This window comes from Corvus kubaryi, unplaced genomic scaffold, assembly GCF_017639235.1.
Source record: "Corvus kubaryi isolate FWS band 111438036 unplaced genomic scaffold, C.kubaryi_AGA036_p1.0 94, whole genome shotgun sequence".
Classification (NCBI taxonomy): Eukaryota; Metazoa; Chordata; class Aves; order Passeriformes; family Corvidae; genus Corvus; species Corvus kubaryi.
Genome location: NW_024582070.1, coordinates 1 through 16,838, shown reverse-complemented (window position 1 = coordinate 16,838; position 16,838 = coordinate 1). Strand labels below are relative to the sequence as shown.

The following is a 16,838-nucleotide window of genomic DNA, read 5'->3' as shown; positions in this document are numbered from 1 at the left end:
TCGTTCCTTGCCGACCCGGAGCTTTTCCGAGGCATTACTCCTGCAGTGCCCTCGAGGCCAGACTGCAGGACTTGGTGACTCGGAGCTTTTCCGAGGCGTCTCCCTTTCCTGCGGCCGCTGCCCTCAAGGACAGACCGTGGGATTTGGTGACCTGAATCATTTACGAGGAGTCTCCTGTCATTGTGGCGGAGCCCTCTGAGACCAGAGTGCAGGACTTGCTCTCCTGTAGCCTCCCTGAGGCTTCTCTGTCGCTGGTGCCTTCAAGGCACAACTGCACGACCTGCTGACCCGCAACCTTCCCAGGCATCTCTCCTGCAAGTAGCCATACATCTACTCAGTGTCATGGAGCAGAGGCCCCTGACCGTGCCCAAGCAGGCCTTGGGGGGAGGAAGAAGGCCCTGGAGCTGCCCCAGCACAGCAGCCTGCAGAGCTGGAGCAGTTCCAGCAGCCGCAGGAGGGTGAGTGGCAGAGCTGGGCCCCAGGGCCGGTGCCTGCAGCCAGCTAGGCCCCATCCCATCCCATCCCATGCCATGCCATGCCATCCCATCCCCTGGGAACATGCCCATGGACAGGAGGGAAGAGGGGCCGGGGCAGACCCCCCCGCAGCGGCCGTGCCCCATGCCCCGGCCCAGGCCCGGGCTGTGTTCTCCGGCCTCTCCCGCAGCCCCTCAGCTCTGGCCGCGCTCGCTCTTTGCCAGATGCAGCCGTGGACCGGACACAAGAGCAGGGCCCCGCCCGTGGCCGCTTCCGCACAACAGCGCAGGTACCTGCAGCCATCCCCACCCGGGCTGGGCCTGCTGTCGCTGCTCAGCCGAGCACCGCGCTGGCAGCACCCCATGGAACATCCCTCCCTTCTTTGCCCTTCTCCTGCAGATGATTTGCAAATTCATCAGGAGAATTCGGGCGGAAGAGAGCAGCGTCACGGGCACTGGGGTCAGAGCATACCCTCACATCTTCAAAACCAAGACCAGTGCCGCCCTGCTGGATATGCTTGTGGAGGAGGGCGTTTCCAGCCCAAAGCAAGTAAGCAGCCTGTGGCCAGGGCTGGAGCCCCCCAGAAATCGCTTGGCCACCCAAGCCACGCCCGCTGGTCACTTTAAGCCTTTGAGGCCATCACAGTGTGCTGGGAAGGGAAGCGCTCCTCTGCAGAAGCTGGGGACATTAGTCCCTCTGGCAGCTTTCCAACTCTCCCTGTGCCTTCTCCAGGTGCCCGCCGTGGTGAGGTACATCCACCAGTGGCTCCTGTCCAATGAGTATCCTGAGTACAGACTGTCCAGGACCCTTCTGGATCTGACTGAGGCCTACCCCACTGATGTGGTGATGACTATCCTGCGTGTGGCCCCATCATGTGACAGGTATGGGGCCCACCTGCCCAGAGGGCCCAGGGCTCACCAGCCCATCGCCCTGTGGAGCCCGTCCCAGGTGTCTGACAAACGCAGAGTTCCAGGGCCCTCTGGCTCCTCCGTTTCCCAGCCCTGCCATGTCAGCCCCCATGCCTGCTGCCATGCTCCCTCCCTGCCCCTCAGGGGCCCGTCCCCACAGCGGTGGGCTGCCTGGGTGCTGCCTGTGAGGGGCACTGGGCAGAGGCAGGGCTGGCAGCCAGCTCAGGTCCCCGCTGCTGCCCAGGCCACGGTGCTGTGGCCGAGATCCCCCCTGAGACGGAGCTCTGACCCCACAGAGCTGCCACGACCATGTGGAAGACGCTCATGTGCTCAGTCAGGACTTCAAAGACAGTCATGCCGCTACTCCTCGATGTGCTGGAGAGCTGGCCAGAGCACAGCACGCGCACCTCTGACGGGGACGACACAGACGTCTTTGCCCTGGCTGTGAGTTTCTGGAACCGGCCCTTGCTCGCCCCCGGGTCGCCGCTCCAGCAGTTCTCCATCCTCCTTCCCCCACTGCATCTGCCTGCCTCAGGCGCTGGGCTGAAACTGGGGCTAGGGGCAGGTTCAGGGGCACCAGGCCCGGTGCTCCCCCCTGCGTCTCCCCTGGCCTCTTCCTCCCATGCTCGGGCCCTGCCACATGGACACCTCGGCAGTGAGCGCTGTCTCGGCGTGGTCTGTCCTCTGCAGGCAACTCTGGTGATGTGGAAGATCCTCCAGGTGCCCTGTGTGCCACACGTAGTGACAGTCTATTTGCCCCGCCTCTTTGTGCATCTGCTCTTCCAAGTGTTCTTCAGCACAGTGGAGATGCCAGAGAAGGTCAAGAACTTGTGGAGAGCATGCCAGGAGCAACATGGCCTTGCCACCGACCCCAACAGGTGCTCCATGCCAGTCCTCCTGTCCCACCCATGTCCCCAGGGCAGGAGCCAGTGCCCCCAGCGTGACCTGGGCTTTGCTCTGCACACAGGTTTGCAGTGCAGACCCTGAAGGCCCTGCTCTGCCGACTCTACTATGAGGACGTGGTGGTGGCCGTGGAACACAAGCGTGGCTGGGACACGCTGCTGAGTGCTGACACCCACCACCACGCAGTGGGTCTGCTGGCCAGGTGAGGCCCCCTCCTCCCCAGCTGCCCTCGGCATCTGTGCCCTGTGTCCCGGGTGCCCCACACAGTCCCCGTGGTCATGGGCCAGAGGGCCTTGTCACCGCGGGATGGCCGGCCGGCCAAGGACACTGGAAAAGGCCGGGAGAGGAGGGTCCCCAAGAGCAGCCGCCTCCCAAAAGACCCAGGTCCCCTTGCAGGGTGGCGGGGAAAATCCAGACCTGTGTGAGTCTGTCCTGGCAGAGGTTTGCCCCCCCGGCTCACGGTCTTGCTTCCTTTCTCCTCCTGCCAGGGAGATGTCCCGGGCCTCCAAACTCGTGCGTTTCCGGATCGTTTGCCACCTGTTCAGGCTGCTCAGCGGGGAGGAGCCACGCCGGGATCTGCCTGCCCTGGCGTTCCTTGTGGAGGTGAGCCCCATGGCCAGCGCAGCCTCACGGAGCTGCCTGCCAGCTCTCTGCCCTCTCGTAGCCGCAGCTGCCCGGGACGGTGCCCGCGCCCTGTGCTGCTGCCTGGGCCCAGCGCTGCACGCTCGCGGGCTCGTGCCGGCCGGCTCCCCCGTCACTCCCCTGTGCCTTTCAGGTCCTCTCAGATCCCCCTTTCCAGCGTTGGCTGGACTGGAGTAGATGCGGTGACAGCGTCCTGGAGATCATGTCCAAGAACCTGCGGAGCGAGTGCAGGGAGAGGCGTCGCCTGGCGCTCAGAGGCCTTGTGGTGCTCAGCAAGCATCCCTCGATGGTGAGAAGGGGGCAGCGGCTGAAGCTGCGCTGGCAGCGTGGGGCTGGGGAACGCAGTCGCTTGGGCTTGGCTGGGCTTCGGGCACTGAGGCAGCTGCTCCCAGCTCTCCTGCCTCCTGGTTCAGCTGCCCGAGTGCTTCGGGACAGGCCTTTGGCCTCTGGGCCCTGCAGCAGCAGGGTGCGGTTGCACAGCCTTGTGTTCCGCACAGACCAAAGGAATGTGGAGCCTGACCGAAAGCCTCGTGGAGCTCCTGCAGGAAGACGACAGCGACGTGGTTGGGATGACCGTCGCCGTCCTCAGCTACTTGTTCCTGTACAGTGGTGCCCCGATACCCAGCCCCATCGCCCTGCAGCTGGCTGAGGCCCTCCTGCCACTCTTTGACAACGTAAGGCTCCGTGCCCCCAGCCACGGCCACTGGCTGCTGCCCGGACACTTTGTGCCCTGTGCATTTTCAGGCCCGTGCCCAGGTGGGCCTGGAGCGGCCGATGCGGAGGTCTGTCTTTCTTCCTTTCATACAGGATGATAGCCAGGTGCGGCTGCGCTCCATGTTCGTCTTCCAAGAGATGATGGCTTTATTAACGGCAAAGGGAAAAAAGGCCCTGAAGTCACACGTGCGCCAGAGCCTGCTCCCACTCTCCTTCCACTGCCATGACGAGGACTGGCACGTGGCCAATGTGAGGACTCCTGGGCTGCCGGGGTTCCCCTGGGAGGGGGCTCGGCGCCTCCTGCCCTGGCGCCGCATGGGCTGCAGCATCCTCCTGGCCTCGGCACAAGGACACGGGTCCTGTGCCCTGGGCTGTGGTGCCATCTCCCGCTCTCTGCTGCTCTCCAGGCCTCCCGGGAAACGCTGCGTTGTGCGGCCAGCTTCCTGAAAAGGAGAGATCTCGAACGCATGCTGGACGTGGATCAGACATGGAGGTTCGGCGAGGGCCTGGTAAGGACGGCCTGGAAGCCCAAGTCGCAGCCTGGAGAAGCCCCCTGACTGCGGTGCTCCGTGTGTGGGGCTGGCAGCTGTGCCCCCCGCCCAGTGCTGCAGCCAGGGGCTCCAGCCTGCGCCCCACACGCTGCTCCCATCCCTGGGCCGCGCGGGCTCTTCTCCAGGCTCCTGTGGCCCCGAGCCGGGTGCCCACGGAGCCCCGGCCCCGCTGGGCTCTGGGGCGGGGGGGCACCGCGGCTCCCCGGGCAGCGCCCGGCCCTCGGCCCCCTCCAGAGCCCGGCGCCAGCGGCGCTGGCCGGGCCTCAGCGCTGTGCGGGCAGGGGAGGCCAGGGCGGGCCGCAGGCAGCGCCCGGCCAAGGGGCTGAGCCCGCGCCAACCCTTCCCTCCTGGCGCTCTCTCCAGCTGGCAGAGGACAGGAGCCGAGCGGCCGAGCACTCGCGGCGGGCCCTGCCGTACCTGCGGAGCCCACAGGAGTCCCTGCGACAGGCGGCCATCAGGTTCATTGGTGAGCCACGAGCCCGGGGCCCCTCCCCTCCCCGCCCCGCCGCAGCGCGGCCCCGGCCCCGGCTGCTGCCCCGGCAGCGGGATCCGGGCCAGGGGCCGTGGAGCCCCGCCTGCCCTCGGGGCTGCCACCGCCCTCTCGCAGCCGTGCCCTCGGGCGTCGGGATGCGGCGAGGGCCCGGGCTGAGCCCTGCCGGGGCGAGGAGAGCGTGCGGCCGCAGGGCTGGCAGCGCCGCTGAGAGGGAGCTGTGCCGCTGGGGCCGTGACAGGCTCTGTGTTCCCAGGCATCGCCGGGCGGCACCTGAGGGGCCAGCAGGAAGAGCTCCAGCTCGTCTGCGAGGGTGAGTGAGTGCAGCCGGCTGTCAGCGGGGGCTGGCGGGGGGAGCTGCAATCCCTGCCCCGGCTGCGGAGGGCTCTGCTCCCTGCGCGGACGAGCGGCGGCGTGGGCAGAGCACAGAGAGGTTTCAGGGGCGCGTGCGGGATTTGTGGCCAGCACCTTCGGATGTCCAGGGACCTTCGATCCCATTGCTCCCTGCTCCCTCTTGGCCATGGCCAGAGCAGGCTGGGATGGCCCTGGCAGGGGGGGTCTCCTCGGGTCCCCGCAGATGCGGAGTCTGACCGTGCCTCTGTTCCTCTCTCTTGCAGCCCTTGAAGACGCGTCCCGTGACATCAGCCCTGCTGTTTCCAGCCTGGCGCGTCAAACAGCCTACGTCCTGCGGGCCCTGGAGAGAGCTCCGCGCTCCATCTTCCAGGTGCTGCGAGATGGACTCCGCAGGGCATGCAGGACACGGCCTCGTCTGTCGGGCCGTGGCTAGCTGCAGTGCTGCAGCTCTGCAGCGACCTGATCTGGGAGGCTCTCTCTGCTGGGGCCACCTGAGCCAGCGGGCATTTTTCTTTCAGATGGTTCTTTTCTTCTTTTGGTTTTTTTCCCTTATATGTAAATATAGTATGTGTTTGTCTGAGATTAAAAATAGTTCATGCCTCAACCATCGATATAAAGTTTTTTCTCATTATGAAGAAGCTACAACCAAAGATGCCTCCCTGAATGGTAGGACTTTGAACTGAAAGTCAAACTGCTGATTAGATAAATTGAGTTTGGGGTGGGGGGAGAGCGCAGCTCACAGAAGCCAGGTTTACACAGACCATCCCAACCAGTCGAGGCGGGGGGAGGGGGAGGGAGGAGGTTTCAGGTTCACGGAGTAACCTCTGGTCAGAGGCACTGAACAGCCATCCTCCATTACATAAACCGGCCCGGCTGTGGAACTCCCAACCCCACAGGCCACAGCCACGGCACTTTCACGTGACAGGCTTTGCAGCACAGGACTGCGCGTGATGCAACAGATCCAGAGTCGGCGGTGAGAGACTGCCCCCCTCCCCCAGGGGGACATGCCTGGACATTGCTACCTGGCTCGAGGGTATATAAACCCATCCGATTCTGTGCTTTCTGGGGGGACCTTCACCACCAAGAACACCAGCTGGAGAGGATCAGCGGAACATGGTGGGGATCCACGGAGTGGTGATATTTTCCTTATTCTGTCCCTGTCACTCTTTCTGTCCCCCGCCAACTATTTTCTACTTCTTTCTTTCTCTAATATTTACCATCAAATAAAACCCATACCATTGTCACTGGCATATGGTCTCGTTTGCACCTTAATTTGGGCAGAGGCATTTCTAAGAACCTTAAAAAGGAATTGTAACAGTGTTCTAATACACAGACTCCCAGGAGCTTTCTTCTGGTGCCCAGTGTCCGCAGGGCAGAGGGGAAGAGGGGAAAAAGGGTGCTTGTGCTCAGCAAGTTGCCTGGGCGTGCAGTGTGGAAGGGGAAATGGCCAGAAGCCCCCTGGCCTTTGGTGGTTCTGCTGAAGCCTTAACGCTGCCGACAGAGCGGCTGGGCAGGGGCTGGAGCTGCGGGGACGGCTGCGAGACGGGTGCCTGGAGATGGCCGCAACTCCTGTCCCAGGCAGGAACCGCCATCTGTGTCCTCCTGCCCGTGCGTTGCTGGCTGGACTGCTGAGGGCTCCGAGGTGCCTCTCGATCCGGCCCCTCTGGAGCTCCGTTGGGGCTGCGGCGCTGCCGGGCCGGGCTGGGGGAGAGCCTGAGGGGCCGGGGTGGTGGGAAGGCCTGAGGAACCGGGTGTCAAAGGCCATAAGCAGCCCCCAGGCAGCCGCCTCGTTCCTGCCACCCGGCTGTTCCGGCACTTGCCCGATGCGTCTGTCTCCCAGGCCTGCGGCAGAAGCCCTCGAGGCCGGGCCTCAGCAGGAGGTGGGGAACACCCCAAGGTGCCCAGGCTGGGCCGGCTGGGGACAAGGAGGGCAGGGGGGCCATGCCGGGGCACAGCCACTGGCCGCTGCCAATAAGGGGCAGCGGGCAGAGGCAGGGCTGGCGGCCAGCCCGGGCCCCCGCGGCTGCCCAGGCCACGGTGCTGTGACCGAGGCCCCCCTGACACAGAGCCTGGGGCCCGCACAGCTGCTGCCTCCACGGGGAGGCCGGCGATGTCTCCTCGAGCAGGGCTGCCGAGTCGCTGCTCCCAAAGCGGCTCTGGACGCCGCAGAAACAGCACCAGAGCGTGCACAGGAACAGCAGCAGCCCGAACGCCTGCTCAACAAAGCATCCGCACCAGCCGGGATGCCAAACGGGGGGATACTGTGGGCACAACTGCACGTGGCTGGGCAAAAGGCTCCAGCAGAATTGGCCACAATGGCTTTCTCTTGCCTTGCCAGCCTCACAGCGACGCTCGGCAGCTTCGGCTGCAGCCCGTGCCCTTGACTGACTTCAGTGGCCGTGCTTGAGGGTGTTGTAAACGAGGCTGAGACTTTTTGGAAAGAAAAGCCAACTCCTTTATTTATTAACAACTGAGAGCGGGAACCCAGGATAAGCCCAGGCTCCGTGAGACAAGCCAGGGTAAACCAACACTCAAAAAAGGACAGTGCGACCCACTGGGTGCTCCCTCGGACCCCAAGTTCCGCAGGAGGACCCCCGGATAAAGTCCCAGGTCCGTTCTTATACCCTCTGTCACTTCACAACTGGTATATTTGGGATCCTTCTTCTGATTGGCTCACTTCCAGGGCTTCTATTGGTCTTTATCAACATGCACTTTTGTCCACTCATTTCCCGAGGGCGTTGAATGATTGGATAATCCTTTATCCAGTAGCGGTCCAAGATGTTGGCATCACCTGCATGAGGTGATTTTCTAGCCCATCACGTCATCACGTCCCCAATTGCGTCTCCACCTGGTGCTCACACTCTGATATTACACCTGGGCAGTCTTGCAATATCCTCAGTTAACATGCCCGTTTGTTCAACTATCAACTCCCCTCTTTTATATCTCATCCAAACAGTAACAATCAACACCCAGAAACCAATTCATTTATTCCAAGGGCAGACTCGCCTTCCGCAGGCGCATTGGTGCCATCGTGAGAAAGAGACTCTGATGGGACACAAGCCCTGTGCTGCAGCTGCTGTCCCTCTCCTCCATGCAGGCCCATTAAAGACACATGCATGAGCTTCCAAAGCAAGCTTGGACTTGCTTGGAGCAATGGAAGAAGCAGCCGGCACTGAAGAAAAGCAGGGAGCGGTGGCAGACGTCCAGGGGGGGCGGGAAGCGCTTTGGTGTCTGCTGAGGAGACGGCCCAGTTCCCAAGCTCAGGCTTTGCTGCTAGAGGATCCTGCTTTGCTCTTGCTGGAGCTGGAGGCCATTCCCTACCAATGCATGGCCACTTGATCCATTGCTCCTGGATCAAGTCTGCTGGACCTGTGGCAACAAGTGTGTCCTGTGTCCCTGTGACAGCGGAAAAGGGCAGGACATGTCTGCTTCCAGCGCCTGTCTTGGCTGCTCCTTCAGGGTGCTGGCACCATCATCAGAGACACCCAACGGCGTCTCCTCCCCGAGCTATCCCTATCCTCTGCGCTTCCCCAGGTGTCTCCCTTGACGTTCCCTGGGGAACCTCCCTGCTTGTGGCCATCCATTGCCGTGCTCAACAAGGACGCAGTTGTGTTTGGACGTGAGCTGCCACAGCCAGACATGCAGCAAGTGGAGCGTAGACTATCAGAGGCTGGGCCGATTCTTTTTTTTCCAGAATGCAAGAAAGACAGAAAGGCACAAGGAAACGTCACAGTGTCTCTCTAGAATCTCTTTGTCCTGTGAAACTCAGCAGCTGAAGCTGTTCTGGTGCTCCTGCTAATCTCCTCCATGAAAACATTCATTCCAGGAAGGAGCAATGTCGGGGTCTCCTCCCCCCGCCATGTAGCCCTGGGAGAGGGGCCCTGAGGGGACAGGCACGGGGTTTCCCTGCCCCTGGTCAGCCTCGTTCCCCGTTGGTTGTTTTGCGTTTCCCTGCGCGGGCAAGGACCCTCGGGTCCCGTGATTGTAAGAGTTCCTCGGCAGAGCTCCGGCCACGCGGCTGGAGAAATAACCATCTCTGAAACATCTACCAAGAATCTGTCCATATATATTTCTTTTCCACGGGACTCCCGGTTTGATATGTCGTGTTACAGTATCCCCGCTGTAACAGAGCAACATCTCCTGTCACATTGCCCCCAGTCGCTCCAGCTGCTCCTGACAACAGCCCCCTGCAGGAAGGAGCACAGACCCCAGTGCGCGTTGGCTTTGGCTGCCCATGGGCAGAGAAGCCCCCCGGGGCACAGGTCTCTGGGGCAGGAGACGGGCGCCAGTGCTGCCAGAGCTCGAGGGGTGGCAGGTCTGCTTCGGCAGGGACTCTGCCACACCTGCCGATTGCAGCGTTCCCCGGGGCCCAGGGGTCAGAGCAGCATTCGTGCCCTGGCCCACACGTTCCCTGTCTGCGTCACACCCCTGGGCTTAGGATGGCCACCGGCCGGGACGCGTCCCAAGGAGGCCGTGCCAGCTTCTGTGGAAGGCCCCGTGCCCTTCCCGCCGCGGCTGCGTCGGCAGCCGTGGGGGCTCCTGCTGCTGCCCCGAGCCCGCAGAGCAGGGGAGCGTTTGCTTATGGTTGGAGCCGTTGCTTAAGTTCCTGTCGGGCTGTCTTAGACACTCGGGGCAAGGGATTCCTTCCAAGCTGGGCCACTTGGGGCGGGCTGGGGGCGGCCCAGGGCAGGTGGCATTGTGTGCAAGGGCCCTTTGTGACACGGTGCAGCACGGTCACCGTGGCTGTCCCAGGGCCCTTTGTGACACGTGCTGCTGACATAGGTGCTGGCGGCGACGCGGCCACGCCACAGTGCTCGGAGCACGCGACGGGACAGGACGGGACAGAGCGGTGCCGCACAGCCCACTCGTTCCTTGCCGACCCGGAGCTTTTCCGAGGCATTACTCCTGCAGTGCCCTCGAGGCCAGACTGCAGGACTTGGTGACTCGGAGCTTTTCCGAGGCGTCTCCCTTTCCTGCGGCCGCTGCCCTCGAGGACAGACCGTGGGATTTGGTGACCTGAATCATTTACGAGGAGTCTCCTGTCATTGTGGCGGAGCCCTCTGAGACCAGAGTGCAGGACTTGCTCTCCTGTAGCCTCCCTGAGGCTTCTCTGTCGCAGGTGCCTTCAAGGCACAACTGCACGACCTGCTGACCCGCAACCTTCCCAGGCATCTCTCCTGCAAGTAGCCATACATCTACTCAGTGTCATGGAGCAGAGGCCCCTGACCGTGCCCAAGCAGGCCTTGGGGGAGGAAGAAGGCCCTGGAGCTGCCCCAGCACAGCAGCCTGCAGAGCTGGAGCAGTTCCAGCAGCCGCAGGAGGGTGAGTGGCAGAGCTGGGCCCCAGGGCTGGTGCCTGCAGCCAGCTAGGCCCCATCCCATCCCATCCCATCCCATCCCATCCCCTGGAAATACGCCCATGGACAGGAGGGAAGAGGGGCCGGGGCAGACCCCCCTGCAGCGGCCGTGCCCCATGCCCCGGCCCAGGCCCGGGCTGTGTTCTCCGGCCTCTCCCGCAGCCCCTCAGCTCTGGCCGCGCTCGCTCTTTGCCAGATGCAGCCGTGGACCGGACACAAGAGCAGGGCCCCGCCCGTGGCCGCTTCCGCACAACAGCGCAGGTACCTGCAGCCATCCCCACCCGGGCTGGGCCTGCTGTCGCTGCTCAGCCGAGCACCGCGCTGGCAGCACCCCATGGAACATCCCTCCCTTCTTTGCCCTTCTCCTGCAGATGATTTGCAAATTCATCAGGAGAATTCGGGCGGAAGAGAGCAGCGTCACGGGCACTGGGGTCAGAGCATACCCTCACATCTTCAAAACCAAGACCAGTGCCGCCCTGCTGGATATGCTTGTGGAGGAGGGCGTTTCCAGCCCAAAGCAAGTAAGCAGCCTGTGGCCAGGGCTGGAGCCCCCCAGAAATCGCTTGGCCACCCAAGCCACGCCCGCTGGTCACTTTAAGCCTTTGAGGCCATCACAGTGTGCTGGGAAGGGAAGCGCTTCTCTGCAGAAGCTGGGGACATTAGTCCCTCTGGCAGCTTTCCAACTCTCCCTGTGCCTTCTCCAGGTGCCCGCCGTGGTGAGGTACATCCACCAGTGGCTCCTGTCCAATGAGTATCCTGAGTACAGACTGTCCAGGACCCTTCTGGATCTGACTGAGGCCTACCCCACTGATGTGGTGATGACTATCCTGCGTGTGGCCCCATCATGTGACAGGTATGGGGCCCACCTGCCCAGAGGGCCCAGGGCTCACCAGCCCATCGCCCTGTGGAGCCCGTCCCAGGTGTCTGACAAACGCAGAGTTCCAGGGCCCTCTGGCTCCTCCGTTTCCCAGCCCTGCCATGTCAGCCCCCATGCCTGCTGCCATGCTCCCTCCCTGCCCCTCAGGGGCCCGTCCCCACAGCGGTGGGCTGCCTGGGTGCTGCCTGTGAGGGGCACTGGGCAGAGGCAGGGCTGGCAGCCAGCTCAGGTCCCCGCTGCTGCCCAGGCCACGGTGCTGTGGCCGAGATCCCCCCTGAGACGGAGCTCTGACCCCACAGAGCTGCCACGGCCATGTGGAAGACGCTCATGTGCTCAGTCAGGACTTCAAAGACAGTCATGCCGCTACTCCTTGATGTGCTGGAGAGCTGGCCAGAGCACAGCACGCGCACCTCCGACGGGGACGACACAGACGTCTTTGCCCTGGCTGTGAGTTTCTGGAACCGGCCCTTGCTCGCCCCCGGGTCGCCGCTCCAGCAGTTCTCCATCCTCCTTCCCCCACTGCATCTGCCTGCCTCAGGCGCTGGGCTGAAACTGGGGCTAGGGGCAGGTTCAGGGGCACCAGGCCCGGTGTTCCCCCCTGCGTCTCCCCTGGCCTCTCCCTCCCACGCTCGGGCCCTGCCACATGGACACCTCGGCAGTGAGCGCTGTCTCGGCGTGGTCTGTCCTCTGCAGGCAACTCTGGTGATGTGGAAGATCCTCCAGGTGCCCTGTGTGCCACACGTAGTGACAGTCTATTTGCCCCGCCTCTTTGTGCATCTGCTCTTCCAAGTGTTCTTCAGCACAGTGGAGATGCCAGAGAAGGTCGAGAACTTGTGGAGAGCATGCCAGGAGCAACATGGCCTTGCCACCGACCCCAACAGGTGCTCCATGCCAGTCCTCCTGTCCCACCCACGTCCCCAGGGCAGGAGCCAGTGCCCCCAGCGTGACCTGGGCTTTGCTCTGCACACAGGTTTGCAGTGCAGACCCTGAAGGACCTGCTCTGCCGACTCTACTATGAGGACGTGGTGGTGGCCGTGGAACACAAGCGTGGCTGGGACACGCTGCTGAGTGCTGACACCCACCACCACGCAGTGGGTCTGCTGGCCAGGTGAGGCCCCCTCCTCCCCAGCTGCCCTCGGCATCTGTGCCCTGTGTCCCGGGTGCCCCACACAGTCCCTGTGGTCATGGGCCAGAGGGCCTTGTCACCGAGGGATGGCCGGCCGGCCAAGGACACTGGAAAAGGCTGGGAGAGGAGGGTCCCCAAGAGCAGCCGCCTCCCAAAAGACCCAGGTCCCCTTGCAGGGTGGCGGGGAAAGACCAGACCTGTGTGAGTCTGTCCTGGCAGAGGTTTGCCCCCCCGGCTCACGGTCTTGCTTCCTTTCTCCTCCTGCCAGGGAGATGTCCCGGGCCTCCAAACTCGTGCGTTTCCGGATCGTTTGCCACCTGTTCAGGCTGCTCAGCGGGGAGGAGCCACGCCGGGATCTGCCTGCCCTGGCGTTCCTTGTGGAGGTGAGCCCCATGGCCAGCGCAGCCTCGTGGAGCTGCCTGCCAGCTCTCTGCCCTCTCGTAGCCGCAGCTGCCCGGGACGGTGCCCGCGCCCTGTGCTGCTGCCTGGGCCCAGCGCTGCACGCTCGCGGGCTCGTGCCGGCCGGCTCTCCCGTCACTCCCCTGTGCCTTTCAGGTCCTCTCAGATCCCCCTTTCCAGCGTTGGCTGGACTGGAGTAGATGCGGTGACAGCGTCCTGGAGATCATGTCCAAGAACCTGCGGAGCGAGTGCAGGGAGAGGCGTCGCCTGGCGCTCAGAGGCCTTGTGGTGCTCAGCAAGCATCCCTCGATGGTGAGAAGGGGGCAGCGGCTGAAGCTGCGCTGGCAGCGTGGGGCTGGGGAACGCAGTCGCTTGGGCTTGGCTGGGCTTCGGGCACTGAGGCAGCTGCTCCCAGCTCTCCTGCCTCCCGGTTCAGCTGCCCGAGTGCTTCGGGACAGGCCTTTGGCCTCTGGGCCCTGCAGCAGCAGGGTGCGGTTGCACAGCCTTGTGTTCCGCACAGACCAAAGGAATGTGGAGCCTGACCGAAAGCCTCGTGGAGCTCCTGCAGGAAGACGACAGCGACGTGGTTGGGATGACCGTCGCCGTCCTCAGCTACTTGTTCCTGTACAGTGGTGCCCCGATACCCAGCCCCATCGCCCTGCAGCTGGCTGAGGCCCTCCTGCCACTCTTTGACAACGTAAGGCTCCGTGCCCCCAACCACGGCCACTGGCTGCTGCCCGGACACTTTGTGCCCTGTGCATTTTCAGGCCCGTGCCCAGGTGGGCCTGGAGCGGCCGATGCGGAGGTCTGTCTTTCTTCCTTTCATACAGGATGATAGCCAGGTGCGGCTGCGCTCCATGTTCGTCTTCCAAGAGATGATGGCTTTATTAACGGCAAAGGGAAAAAAGGCCCTGAAGTCACACGTGCGCCAGAGCCTGCTCCCACTCTCCTTCCACTGCCATGACGAGGACTGGCACGTGGCCAATGTGAGGACTCCTGGGCTGCCGGGGTTCCCCTGGGAGGGGGCTCGGCCGCCTCCTGCCCTGGCGCCGCATGGGCTGCAGCATCCTCCTGGCCTCGGCACAAGGACACGGGTCCTGTGCCCTGGGCTGTGGTGCCATCTCCCGCTCTCTGCTGCTCTCCAGGCCTCCCGGGAAACGCTGCGTTGTGCGGCCAGCTTCCTGAAAAGGAGAGATCTCGAACGCATGCTGGACGTGGATCAGACATGGAGGTTCGGCGAGGGCCTGGTAAGGATGGCCTGGAAGCCCAAGTCGCAGCCTGGAGAAGCCCCCTGACTGCGGTGCTCCGTGTGTGGGGCTGGCAGCTGTGCCCCCCGCCCAGTGCTGCAGCCAGGGGCTCCAGCCTGCGCCCCACACGCTGCTCCCATCCCTGGGCCGCGCGGGCTCTTCTCCAGGCTCCTGTGGCCCCGAGCCGGGTGCCCACGGAGCCCCGGCCCCGCTGGGCTCTGGGGCGGGGGGGCACCGCGGCTCCCCGGGCAGCGCCCGGCCCTCGGCCCCCTCCAGAGCCCGGCGCCAGCGGCGCTGGCAGGGCCTCAGCGCTGTGCGGGCAGGGGAGGCCAGGGCGGGCCGCAGGCAGCGCCCGGCCAAGGGGCTGAGCCCGCGCCAACCCTTCCCTCCTGGCGCTCTCTCCAGCTGGCAGAGGACAGGAGCCGAGCGGCCGAGCACTCGCGGCGGGCCCTGCCGTACCTGCGGAGCCCACAGGAGTCCCTGCGACAGGCGGCCATCAGGTTCATTGGTGAGCCACGAGCCCGGGGCCCCTCCCCTCCCCGCCCCGCCGCAGCGCGGCCCCGGCCCCGGCTGCTGCCCCGGCAGCGGGATCCGGGCCAGGGGCCGTGGAGCCCCGCCTGCCCTCGGGGCTGCCACCGCCCTCTCGCAGCCGTGCCCTCGGGCGTCGGGATGCGGCGAGGGCCCGGGCTGAGCCCTGCCGGGGCGAGGAGAGCGTGCGGCCGCAGGGCTGGCAGCGCCGCTGAGAGGGAGCTGTGCCGCTGGGGCCGTGACAGGCTCTGTGTTCCCAGGCATCGCCGGGCGGCACCTGAGGGGCCAGCAGGAAGAGCTCCAGCTCGTCTGCGAGGGTGAGTGAGTGCAGCCGGCTGTCAGCGGGGGCTGGCGGGGGGAGCTGCAATCCCTGCCCCGGCTGCGGAGGGCTCTGCTCCCTGCACGGACGAGCGGCGGCGTGGGCAGAGCACAGAGAGGTTTCAGGGGCGCGTGCGGGATTTGTGGCCAGCACCTTCGGATGTCCAGGGGCCTTCGATCCCGTTGGTCCCTGCTCCCTCTTGGCCATGGCCAGAGCAGGCTGGGATGGCCCTGGCAGGGGGGGTCTCCTCGGGTCCCCGCAGATGCGGAGTCTGACCGTGCCTCTGTTCCTCTCTCTTGCAGCCCTTGAAGACGCGTCCCGTGACATCAGCCCTGCCGTTTCCAGCCTGGCGCGTCAAACAGCCTACGTCCTGCGGGCCCTGGAGAGAGCTCCGCGCTCCATCTTCCAGGTGCTGCGAGATGGACTCCGCAGGGCATGCAGGACACGGCCTCGTCTGTCGGGCCGTGGCTAGCTGCAGTGCTGCAGCTCTGCAGCGACCTGATCTGGGAGGCTCTCTCTGCTGGGGCCACCTGAGCCAGCGGGCATTTTTCTTTCAGATGGTTCTTTTCTTCTTTTGGTTTTTTCCCTTATATGTAAATATAGTATGTGCTTGTCTGAGATTAAAAATAGTTCATGCCTCAACCATCGATATAAAGTTTTTTCTCATTATGAAGGAGCTACAACCAAAGATGCCTCCCTGAATGGTGGGACTTTGAACTGAAAGTCAAACTGCTGATTAGATAAATTGAGTTTGGGGTGGGGGGAGAGCGCAGCTCACAGAAGCCAGGTTTACACAGACCATCCCAACCAATCGAGGCGGGGGGAGGGGGAGGGAGGAGGTTTCAGGTTCACGGAGTAACCTCTGGTCAGAGGCACTGAACAGCCATCCTCCATTACATAAACCGGCCCGGCTGTGGAACTCCCAACCCCACAGGCCACAGCCACGGCACTTTCACGTGACAGGCTTTGCAGCACAGGACTGTGCGTGATGCAACAGATCCAGAGTCGGCAGTGAGAGACTGCCCCCCTCCCCCAGGGGGACATGCCTGGACATTGCTACCTGGCTCGAGGGTATATAAACCCATCCGATTCTGTGCTTTCTGGGGGGACCTTCACCACCAAGAACACCAGCTGGAGAGGATCAGCGGAACATGGTGGGGATCCACGGAGTGGTGATATTTTCCTTATTCTGTCCCTGTCACTCTTTCTGTCCCCCGCCAACTATTTTCTACTTCTTTCTTTCTCTAATATTTACCATCAAATAAAACCCATACCATTGTCACAGGCATATGGTCTCGTTTGCACCTTAATTTGGGCAGAGGCATTTGTAAGAACCTTAAAAAGGAATTGTAGCAGTGTTCTAATACACAGACTCCCAGGAGCTTTCTTCTGGTGCCCAGTGTCCGCAGGGCAGAGGGGAAGAGGGGAAAAAGGGTGCTTGTGCTCAGCAAGTTGCCTGGGCGTGCAGTGTGGAAGGGGAAATGGCCAGAAGCCCCCTGGCCTTTGGTGGTTCTGCTGAAGCCTTAACGCTGCCGACAGAGCGGCTGGGCAGGGGCCGGAGCTGCGGGGACGGCTGCGAGACGGGTGCCTGGAGATGGCCGCAACTCCTGTCCCAGGCAGGAACCGCCATCTGTGTCCTCCTGCCCGTGCGTTGCTGGCTGGACTGCTGAGGGCTCCGAGGTGCCTCTCGATCCGGCCCCTCTGGAGCTCCGTTGGGGCTGCGGCGCTGCCGGGCCGGGCTGGGGGAGAGCCTGAGGGGCCGGGGTGGTGGGAAGGCCTGAGGAACCGGGTGTCAAAGGCCATAAGCAGCCCCCAGGCAGCCGCCTCGTTCCTGCCACCTGGCTGTTCCGGCACTTCCCCGATGCGTCTGTCTCCCAGGCCTGCGGCAGAAGCCCTCGAGGCCGGGCCTCAGCAGGAGGTGGGGAACACCCCAAGGTGCCCAGGCTGGGC

General features: G+C 63.6%; 2 protein-coding genes across 6 annotated transcripts; both read left to right on the top strand.

The window, feature by feature from the left end:
* Positions 1 to 655: 655 nt before the first annotated feature.
* LOC121676405 (maestro heat-like repeat-containing protein family member 7) lies at positions 656 to 5,645 on the top strand. 3 transcript variants are annotated; one of them, XM_042052814.1, is made up of 11 exons: positions 1,660 to 1,826; positions 2,073 to 2,260; positions 2,350 to 2,487; positions 2,774 to 2,888; positions 3,061 to 3,216; positions 3,425 to 3,601; positions 3,735 to 3,890; positions 4,049 to 4,150; positions 4,556 to 4,658; positions 4,939 to 4,995; positions 5,300 to 5,645. In XM_042052814.1, exons 1-11 carry the CDS (start codon positions 1,692 to 1,694, stop codon positions 5,467 to 5,469), a joined length of 1,497 nt encoding a protein of 498 aa, XP_041908748.1. In that variant the 5' UTR covers positions 1,660 to 1,691; the 3' UTR covers positions 5,470 to 5,645. The 3 variants fall into 3 exon arrangements, with proteins under 3 accessions (XP_041908750.1, XP_041908749.1, XP_041908748.1); XM_042052815.1 differs by lacking the exon at positions 4,939 to 4,995 and having other exon boundaries at positions 1,659 to 1,826; XM_042052816.1 differs by lacking the exons at positions 4,939 to 4,995; positions 5,300 to 5,645 and adding an exon at positions 656 to 1,023 and having other exon boundaries at positions 1,207 to 1,826; positions 4,049 to 4,649.
* Positions 5,646 to 10,545: 4,900 nt separating this feature from the next.
* On the top strand, positions 10,546 to 16,138 carry LOC121676404 (maestro heat-like repeat-containing protein family member 7). 3 transcript variants are annotated; one of them, XM_042052812.1, is made up of 13 exons: positions 10,546 to 10,913; positions 11,097 to 11,245; positions 11,569 to 11,716; positions 11,963 to 12,150; positions 12,240 to 12,377; positions 12,664 to 12,778; positions 12,951 to 13,106; positions 13,315 to 13,491; positions 13,625 to 13,780; positions 13,940 to 14,041; positions 14,447 to 14,549; positions 14,830 to 14,886; positions 15,191 to 16,138. In XM_042052812.1, the coding sequence occupies exons 1-13, from the start codon at positions 10,764 to 10,766 to the stop codon at positions 15,358 to 15,360; spliced, it is 1,809 nt and encodes a 602-aa protein (XP_041908746.1). In that variant the 5' UTR covers positions 10,546 to 10,763; the 3' UTR covers positions 15,361 to 16,138. The 3 variants fall into 3 exon arrangements, with proteins under 3 accessions (XP_041908746.1, XP_041908747.1, XP_041908744.1); XM_042052813.1 differs by lacking the exon at positions 14,830 to 14,886; XM_042052810.1 differs by lacking the exons at positions 14,447 to 14,549; positions 14,830 to 14,886.
* Positions 16,139 to 16,838: the final 700 nt, after the last annotated feature.

What these genes read in the sequence shown, in the direction of transcription:
- LOC121676405 (XM_042052814.1), top strand. Translation starts at nt 1,692, where the DNA reads ATGTGGAAGACGCTCATGTGCTCAGTCAGGACTTCAAAGACAGTCATG. An exon ending in AGGACTGGCACGTGGCCAAT is followed by an intron (nt 3,891 to 4,048) that starts GTGAGGACTCCT and finishes GCTGCTCTCCAG; the next exon opens with GCCTCCCGGGAAACGCTGCG. An exon ending in GGCGGCCATCAGGTTCATTG is followed by an intron (nt 4,659 to 4,938) that starts GTGAGCCACGAG and finishes CTGTGTTCCCAG; the next exon opens with GCATCGCCGGGCGGCACCTG.
- LOC121676404 (XM_042052810.1), top strand. Translation starts at nt 10,764, where the DNA reads ATGATTTGCAAATTCATCAGGAGAATTCGGGCGGAAGAGAGCAGCGTC. An exon ending in GCGTTTCCAGCCCAAAGCAA is followed by an intron (nt 10,914 to 11,096) that starts GTAAGCAGCCTG and finishes TGCCTTCTCCAG; the next exon opens with GTGCCCGCCGTGGTGAGGTA. An exon ending in CTTGCCACCGACCCCAACAG is followed by an intron (nt 12,151 to 12,239) that starts GTGCTCCATGCC and finishes CTCTGCACACAG; the next exon opens with GTTTGCAGTGCAGACCCTGA.